The 9,174-nt window shown below is 33.2% G+C and overlaps 3 protein-coding genes across 4 annotated transcripts in view; 2 read left to right on the top strand and 1 right to left on the bottom strand.

Moving 5' to 3' along the window:
• The first annotated feature begins 2,235 nt into the window (after window positions 1-2,235).
• Window positions 2,236-3,318, top strand: LOC108974885 (probable 28S ribosomal protein S25, mitochondrial). The gene is made up of 3 exons (XM_018942987.1): window positions 2,236-2,482; window positions 2,553-2,747; window positions 3,045-3,318. Exons 1-3 carry the CDS (start codon window positions 2,346-2,348, stop codon window positions 3,214-3,216), a joined length of 504 nt encoding a protein of 167 aa, XP_018798532.1. The 5' UTR covers window positions 2,236-2,345; the 3' UTR covers window positions 3,217-3,318.
• LOC108974884 (probable RNA-binding protein 18) lies at window positions 3,276-4,480 on the bottom strand. Its single transcript, XM_018942986.1, has 5 exons — window positions 4,395-4,480; window positions 4,241-4,335; window positions 4,029-4,149; window positions 3,878-3,970; window positions 3,276-3,787 (listed from the first exon to the last, which is right to left on the bottom strand). The coding sequence occupies exons 1-5, from the start codon at window positions 4,395-4,397 to the stop codon at window positions 3,479-3,481; spliced, it is 621 nt and encodes a 206-aa protein (XP_018798531.1). The 5' UTR covers window positions 4,398-4,480; the 3' UTR covers window positions 3,276-3,478.
• Window positions 4,481-4,776: 296 nt separating this feature from the next.
• The window catches only part of LOC108974948 (nucleoside diphosphate kinase 6), a 75,652-nt gene continuing 71,254 nt past the window's right edge, over window positions 4,777-9,174 (top strand). Inside the window, exons 1-2 of one of the 2 annotated variants that reach the window (XR_001993833.1) lie at window positions 4,777-5,050; window positions 5,110-5,517. Coding sequence is in view for 1 of the 2 variants with exons in the window: in XM_018943083.1 (XP_018798628.1) it covers window positions 4,851-5,050; window positions 5,110-5,359 (450 nt within the window). In the remaining variant the exon portion in view is untranslated. Of the gene's footprint in view, window positions 5,051-5,109; window positions 5,652-9,174 lie in introns of those variants that run through there. The other variant, XM_018943083.1, reaches the window with a different exon arrangement.

The raw sequence follows: 9,174 nt of genomic DNA on the forward strand, positions 1-9,174 counted from the left end.
AGCAATGAAGGAGAAAATGGCAGTTTTTAGAAATGAGAGAGCAGATGTGTCGGAAGTGGAAATTACTCTAAGAAATTTAAAGCACTTTAAGTTAGTTGGAAAAACGAAAATCATTATTTATAGTTTGTGGGAGTTGGGGCAGTATCGACATGATTTTATCTATTTTTCCCAATACCAAATACTATTAACATGTGAAATACTAATAAACTGATATTAATCCTATATATATGTACTTAGCAACGAACTGCCCGTGTCAAAGCCTCCACATTGATCAGAAAATCAGGATTCTACTCAAGCAACTAAGTTAACGTGATGAAGTATCTAAATATAGAGATCCAAGTTATGAACCATTACCTTTAAATAATCGCATTTACCGACACATAGTGATTAAAACGATTTAGTACGAATATTTCCATAGTTTACAGTTTTTTAATAGGAAATAAAGGAATTTTATAGGAAACTGTTAATCGGAAAATCACGAAGTCTTAATATACATATGTACATATGAACTTATAATGCCATATAATGCATGGGGTGTAATATATCCTTAAAAAATACATATGCTCAACACTCAACTGGATTTTTTTCTGGAAAATGTATGTGCTGTGATTGAGAAATAAGGCGGATGGTTCCATCAGGACAAAAATAACTTCCAGAAGCCAAATATTCACGAAAATCAAAACTATTTTCCTAAATTAAGCATTCATTTCTGTAATATATCTGATGCTTTTACTTTTTAAGAATATAAATATGTTTTGATGTCACAAGCAAACGTGACGTGTCAATTTCCTTCAGATATTATTGTTTAGTTGTCCTATAACATTCTAAATTGTATATGCATTTTAATGTGACAAGAAGAATTTAAATTTTTTTAACTAGTGTTATAGCGGGCATCACAGCTTTTGAAAGCACTTTGTTACCGATCCTCAAAATAAATTATCCAATAAAGAAACGAAAAATCAGTGATAACATCATGATAATTTTTCTTCTAAGTAACGTATTGATAAATGTTAGTCCGATGATTATTATTAAAAAAAAAAAAATATTTTAGTTTAAACTTGTTTCGTACTTGCGTTCTTCGTGTTCTACCATTTAGGTTTATTTTTAAAAGGAACCCGTTTTACCTTATTTACTTTTAATGACTTCTTATTATAGTGTTTTAGTTAGAAATATGTACATATATAAATTTTTTCTTTTTTATCCATTTTCAATGCAGCTTTTAATGTAAAATACATATGTACATACATACGTATGTACAGTATGTATGTGAAAGTCGAAAATTCGAGTTTCGATTTTGAGCTTACTTCTTATTATTAAATAATAATCTAAATCTTTCCTTTTTATCCATATTAATGTTTTTTTTATTTGTTACTTTAATCTTAAATTTAAAATATTTTATTAATTATAAATACTGATTTGAAATTAAAAATTTAAAATTGAATACTTAATCCAGAACTCGCGACCTTGCATATGTACTATATTAATATACAATTAAAAAAAAAAATGTATAAAATGCTCACTCACCAAGTTTTACAAGTTTGCACAAATATTACTGAGCAGCTACTTTGAAATTTAAATGTTTTTCATAAAACGCGCGCATTTCCCGTAAAATATTAACGAAACATTAACATTTCCCGGAAATACGAACAATATTCCGGAACACTTCGAAATTCGAATTTCACTTTGCACTACCCTAATATGAAAGCACAGCTGAGCGAAGCCTTGCTAAAATGGCTGCCTTCACCAAAATGCCACTTGCGGCAACTTTTGCACATTAACTAAAAACCACTTGCAATGCTCTTTTTTACACCCGCAAACAGAACATAAGCTTTTAATGAACTTAAAAAGCATGCTGAAACACTTTTCAATGCTAAAATGGAAGCTTTATTAAAGAAAACTTGCCTGCACAAAAGTGGCGACAGGCGCTTCGACGAGTGGACGAGCAAACACACCAGCACCATTATAAGCATATATTTACACTATATTTCTTATATTTCACATTACACACACACAATACACAATGAAGCACAACTTAATAACACTTTTTTTTCACTTTACACAGCAAAGAACACAATAATTTAACAAAAACTTGCAATATAAACGCGCAACGAAAACTGTCGAATATACGCACGAAAACTAACGGAACGGAAGCCATTATTGTCGATAAAGTAGTGCATTGGCTTTGCCTATGGTTTGCCTTAGCTTCAATTGGTTTTCGAATACGATAACAGCTGTTTACAGAAACTGTCAGCTGTGCATATATGCGACCGCATTTCCAATAGGCGGCCTTTGGTTTTGTAATTTCATATTTTCTCTAATAAAATTTAAATAAAAAGTGTGCCAGCATGCCTTTCATGAAGGGACGCGCGCCTATACGGCGTACCATTGAATATTTAAATGCCGGCCGCCTTGTGCTCAAAGAAAAAGTGAAAATCTTTAGCGTGAACTATAATGTGTATGGTGACCACCACAAAGGCGCCAGGTGAGTGTTATCCAACGCTGTTCAACTGCTTAGTTATGTATCAACTACATATATTCTTATATGTTTATAGAGACTTTGTGTTTTGGAATTTGTGTCAAATACAGTATAAAAATCCAAATGTACAAGTGGTGACATTTAAGAACTTGACGCCTTCCCCGTTTGTGCGCTGCTACTTTGAGGACGGACGTGATATGCTTATCGATATAGATAGCCGAGATCGTGAGGAAATTATAGAACATCTCTGCAAAGTTGTTGGCAAGTCAAAGTGAGTACTGTAGAGAAATGTATTCCTAAACCTACAGCGATAATTCCGTAACTGTTAAGATTGTTATATCCTGGCAGGGTAAATTAAGTTACCCACGAATATTTTCCGTCTGCTCGTCCGTCTATATATACGCGAACCTAGTCCCTCAGTTTTTGAAATGTCGCTCTGCCGACTACGGACTAATATAGCATAAAGCTGTGACACAAACTGTGCGACCAAAACCAAGTTCTTACATAGAAAACTTTATTTGTGAATGTTTTTTTATTTACAATTTTCTTTATTTCTATTCACTTTAAGAGCCCAATTGGACGCAGAGGCGCATTTAGCGGAGAGTAAAGACAATCCTGCCAACTTTGGTTATGGCTGCGATAGACATTGCATCTGTGAGATACCCGGTCAAGTGCCATGCCCTGGCACTGTTAAATTGCCCGATCATCTGCGTGGCAAGCACATATTTGCCCCAAAGTAATTTGAAAAAAAAAAAACACATTTTACGTTTTAGCTTAATTTCTAAATAAAACACACATGTACAGTTACAACGTTTACAAATAAATCACTTTATTTGGCTTAAGTCTCTGAACACAATATTTGATAAGTATACGGATGGATAGCGCGCATATGAGTACAATTATAAATACTTGATGAAATTGATGAAAGTCCAGATACATTGTTCCACTATACAAAATAAACACTAAACAGAATTTGTCAATACTCTACGTCGTTTCCAGTTTCTATCTTCGTTTTGGCCGCTGATGTCGGTTATATGGCGCAGAACTATATGACTTTGTGTAGGTGCGCCCGCCTGAGGTACTACTGCTTGTATCACGGTCTTTGTTGAATTGATAGCGTTGTATAAACGGCACTTGTGTGCTAGCCGAGTTCAAAAGATTTAACTCCAACTCTTCCTCACCGTTGCGTTCCAGCGCACGTAATTTTGACTCGATGGCTCGTATCGCATCTTCTCTACTCATTTTGTCGTCGCGTGAACTGGAGCCAAGGGCAGGTATTTCGATGCGTGGTTTTTGCTTGTTGAGTTCGTCCTAAACAACATGAACGTTAATATATGTATGTATAAGTAATTACTATTTGAAGGATATGCGTGTCTAATTAAAATATGTGTACACACTTACGTAATTAACATTCTTCGCCAGTCGTATCACAATCGGTCGATTCGCTATAGGTGTGCCATTTAATTTCTCCAGAGCTTTTAACGCCGCGTCAGCCTATTTAAAGTGCTACATTAGTAAAAATACAAATGTAGCTGGTTATTTGATTCCTCACCGTTCCAAATGTCACGAAAGCATATCCGCGCGATTGCCCAACCAATGGGCCGCTCTTGTGAAAGAGCATATCAAACTTTTCGACAGGACCGCATTTTTGCAAAATTTTCAAGAGTTGATACCAATAATAGCAACGCACGAAAATGAAATTGACAGATTAGTTTAACTGCACAAACCATAATTTGCAATTTAGTTAAGGAACTATTAACTTACTCGCTAAGCCTTGGATCTAAATTGCCTATCCATATGCGTCGTTCTTCTAATACACCACCACTACCGCTGTTGCAACTTTTTCCACTGCTAGTCGCCTGTAAAACCAATTACATTAAAATTATATAAAGCACAATAAATGTATTTGTAAACTTACCATTATTTATTTATTTTTATAATTTTGTAATTTGTAAACAAAAGTATTTGCCAAAGTATACTAACGAAGAACGCAAAGAAATCAATCAATAAATAATATGCGTTTGACATTTCTCTATGGAAACATGCGGAAAGCGGGTTTTTACAGTGTTGCAAAGTGACGAGTCAATAATAACACAACGTTTAATTTGTCAATAACTATTCTATTAAAATTATCGTTAAATATTAAACTTTGTTATATGAATAGATATAAATAATTTAAATTTATTCAAGTATTTAATTAGTTATTTAAATCATCTCTGCACTGTTTATTGAATTTTATTTTGTTTGCAGGTTTGGGTACACAAACAACGTGGCAACATTTAATTGCAGTCTACTGTACTCACAAAACAGCTGATCAAAATCTCTTTACATTTTAGTATTTCGTTAATTTTAAGTAAAAAATTAATTTTAATAAATGGAAATTACATTGGCGCTTCTTAAACCACATGTTGTTCGTAATGTCTACGCATTTCGAGAGATAAAACAAATTATACAGCAGAATTTTACAATACTATACACCAAAGAAGTGCTTATTACGAAAGAGTTGTCTGAACATTTCTATGCCGAGCACAAAGGAAAATTCTTCTACAACCGACTGGTCACATTCATGGGCAGGTATTAACATATATATCCCTAAAACCTCAAATACTATGTTTACCATTCTTTGTTGCCAGTGGCCCTTGTCATGCCTTTGTTTTGCAGTCAAAAGGCAGCATTAGTAAGTGGCGCGAGTTGATGGGACCAACAAAGGTTTTCAAAGCTGTGTACTCACATCCCGATTGTATACGTGGGTTATATGGTCTCTCAGATACGCGTAATGCATGTCATGGTTCCGATAGTGAAGAATCTGCGACCAGAGAAATTTCTATTTTATTCCCCGAGTTAAATATAAATCAATTAACAGCTATTGACAGCAATAGTTGACGGAGGGATTATGTCACCCTGGAACTGTTTTGAATGCATTTATTTGAGCACATGTAGATGTTAAAATCCATAAGGACAAAAATTTCTAAATACTAAGTAATGTAAATGTTAGCAAGATTGTTAAATTCAATTCAACGGCGCATGTTATTTAATGTAAGGTGAGTTTTTTGTTTTGCCATCTAATTAGTTGAGTGTTTTTTATTGCTGTTAAAAAGTAATATTTGAAACTACAGACTTGATTAATCATTTGGAGACCAAGTAATCAAACAAAATAAACAAATTTATTCTCTTGATTGGATAAAGTTGTAAAATTTGCACGAATTTTTTTTAGGACATACAGTGATTTTGAACTTTCTACAAAACTTGATACATTTCATAACTTTATATAAAGTTCTGACCTTCTATACAATTTTATATCCAAAACTACTTCTCTTGCGAAAAGTCAGTACAGATGGAATTTAAAAAGCCTAACAACAGATAAAACAACCTTCGCAACTACCATTATTTGAATGCCATTAGATGTCTTAACTTTGTTGTGGTGAGATAGCATTCTTCAAATAGTTTTGAGAAATACCGAGTTCTGTGTAGAAAATGTTAACATAGTTGCAGAAAACATTATTTTGATGAATGCTGCCGACTTGTTCAATGTGTTCTGATCGCCACTCACTTGGGAGTGGCCAGAAACGATTCTTTAACATATGGCTCAAGCAGTTCACTACTTCCGGTCTTAGACCAAGTACCCTCTGTGCAGCCGAAATATATTCGTTTAAAGCCAAGCTAAATGAGAAGGCGAATCAAACCTCCGCCGTGCGCTGGGTTTAGGACCCGTCACCTAAACAAATACCCCACGAAACAACAACAACCTCTGCGCTGCTATAAACTCGTCTATAATCGCGTACATGGCATATATGCCAATAAAGAGGAAGGAGAATGACGTTCAGAATGTCTGTCGAAAATTGGTCGCGTCCAAAAATTGTCTGAAAAATGAATTTTGAATCCCAACATCGGAATTAAGAAATGAAATTTGAATTTTTATTTAAAGATGTGTTTTTTATTTACCAATCCGGTATTTGGCCTATTAAAGCAACATTTTAATTGTTAATTGGAATTATTATTTTTTTTATTTAATACGGTATTTGGGATTACAGAATTAAAAATAATATGTACTACCTATATTTTCGACAAAAAAGAAATTAAGTTAAAATAATTATGATTCAAATATTTATTGCATTATAATAAATGTATAAACAAATACATTAAACAGACAATCGATTTATTATTTAATAAAAAGTTTTTATTTAATCCCAATATGCCAAATACCAGATTAAAAAATCAAAATAATTTTAATTCCAAAAATTGGAATAATTACATAAATACATAATCTTAAATTGCCTAATTAAAAAGTTTATGGTGATTATAAATTTTCAAAATGTCGAATTGAGTTACAAATTAAACATAATCCATTCAGAAACACTTTGCTTAACTGTACATATGTACATATAGTTTTCATTTTGAACTACCCTAACTCGAATCTTCATAATATACAAAAAAAATTCTCGGGTTAGAGAGACTTCAAGTTATGGAAGTAAATTTGTATCAAATTTTACTTCTATTGCCAATTTACGAGTTCGAGTTTTGGAATTTCAAATGTACTATTTTTATTTGTTTTCAATTAACTATGAATTATTTTATTTAAAATTATTGGAATAATAGATGCAGAGAACGCATATTTTTATCAGAAAACGTTTATTATAGAGAAGGTTTCACGTAACTTTTCGCAAGGGGTACTCGGCAGAGATGAGGGAGTCTCACCACAGACAAATTATAAGCGTGTTTCACCACGAAAACAGCAGAATTGAGCATTTTCAGTGTTAAATGAGAAAAATAATGCTAATTCCAATGTAAACAAATTTACGCCTAGAGATTCGTTTATTTTCTATGCGCAACCGACTCGGCACATAATTTATAGACACATGATCCGCATATATTTATTTGGTATCAAAACATATACTTAGTATATATGTATGTATATTAAAATTCATTTACATATGTATTTCATGATGATTCCATAAAATCATTAAAAATATAATATATAATAGAGTAAAGTTTGTGTTATTACCCAAATAATTGATATAAGTTAAAGTAATTAGTTTTAAATTTACCTTAAAAGTTTCGATATCATCTTAAAAGATCTAGCGGTCGCACATGTGCTCATATATGTACATATAATTATATGTCATATAAAATATGACAGACCATACGCATAATGTTTGCAAATTTGTCTACATGCAACATATGCATGTAAATATGTACACTCAATGCTTCATGAGAAATCTCCGTTCACACGGACAGCCAATGGCGAAGCTCACTTTTTTTCAAAGAGTCAATGTGACGACAATGCGTCACAACATTGTATTGTTGGTAGATAATCCGAGCTGTGCGAAAAAAAAAATAAACGAACGGCTGCCGATTGTCTCCGCTTCCCTTGCCGCTCTATGTTTATACATATACATATATAAAGTGTAATAAATAAAAGCTTTTGCTCAAAATGTAAAATATGCCGAGGTTATTCAAAGTGTTTGTGCTGCAGAAAAGTGAAGCCGCAAGTGCATTCAAAATGGCTACGAAGGCAGTGCTTTTAGCTGAATGAGTGAAATTTTGGCTCATATTATAAAGAGTCTATCATATAAAGAAGAGCCAAAGAAAGTGAAGGCTTTATGTTTAAATAATGTGCAAGTGTTTGTGAAAATTGAAAGCGCTAATAAAAATTTACATCAATTAAATCGGTCGGTTGAAACTAAATTCGATTAAAATAAATCGCACTTAAAGTTCCATTTCCAGTTTAGGCACAATGGTATACTATATGATGGTTTCATCAAATATTGGCAAATACAAATATCCAACATAAAGTCACCAGTAGGTTCGAAATCTTTATATGAAGTATATGGGGGCTCAGGGAAGTATTGACCCAATTTAACCCATTTTTGATACACAGAAATACTGTTGTAAAAATAAAATTTGCGGTCAAAAGTCAACTATAGATACTGGGGTCCACATATTCGGTACCTAGGATCCTGAAAAGCTTTGGTTGGATTTGCAAAATTTCACGAAAGGCATTATTCGTGCAAAGTTTAATCCCATTATATTATATTAATTGCTTCTTGCTTTCTGTACTGGAAAGGAAAATAATCAGGTGGAATTTAAAATTGTGCTATATGGGAAGTAGGCGTGGTTATTGTCCGATTTTACTCATTTTCACGGAATGACATAGAAATATGAAAAGAATGCTACCTTCCAAATTTTGTCGAAATCAGTCAGTAGGTTCCCGAGATATGAGATTTCACCAAAAGGTGGGCTGTGGCGCAATTTTTACCCCGGCCCATATAAAGAATTGCCATACCATCCCGGTGGAAAATTTTTATGTTTCTGGCACATTTAGTTATCGATTTATTGCGCTTTTAGTAGTTTTGAACAGTACCGTTATATGGGGAATGAGTGGGGTGTTAATCCGATTTCATACGTTTTTATACTATCGGTAGGAGTTCTTGCAAAATTCGTGCTGGGCGAATTTGGTTGTTGTAGACTTAACGGTTTAGGAGATATGTACATTAAACTTTTAGAGGGCGAGGCCACGTCCACTTTTTGAAATTTTTACCCTCTGTGCTTCTTGCTCAAAGATCCTTTCTACCAAATTTGAGTTATATAACTTAATTTAGTTCTCAATTATGGCACTTTATAGGTTTTCGGTTAATGGCGTTTGTGGACGTGGCAGTGGTACGACTACGCCCAATTTTTTTTTTTTTTTTTTTTTTTTT

This window comes from Bactrocera latifrons, unplaced genomic scaffold, assembly GCF_001853355.1.
Source record: "Bactrocera latifrons isolate USDA-ARS-PBARC rearing strain unplaced genomic scaffold, ASM185335v1 scaffold_6, whole genome shotgun sequence".
Taxonomy (NCBI): Eukaryota; Metazoa; Arthropoda; class Insecta; order Diptera; family Tephritidae; genus Bactrocera; species Bactrocera latifrons.

Coding starts and splice junctions, on each gene's coding strand:
- LOC108974885 (XM_018942987.1), top strand. CDS start 2,346: ATGCCTTTCATGAAGGGACGCGCGCCTATACGGCGTACCATTGAATAT. Junction 2,483..2,552: donor GACCACCACAAAGGCGCCAG/GTGAGTGTTATC, acceptor ATATGTTTATAG/AGACTTTGTGTTTTGGAATT. Junction 2,748..3,044: donor AAAGTTGTTGGCAAGTCAAA/GTGAGTACTGTA, acceptor ATTCACTTTAAG/AGCCCAATTGGACGCAGAGG.
- LOC108974884 (XM_018942986.1), bottom strand. Junction 4,150..4,240: donor TTAGATCCAAGGCTTAGCGA/GTAAGTTAATAG, acceptor TTGCTATTATTG/GTATCAACTCTTGAAAATTT. Junction 3,971..4,028: donor CTTTCGTGACATTTGGAACG/GTGAGGAATCAA, acceptor CACTTTAAATAG/GCTGACGCGGCGTTAAAAGC.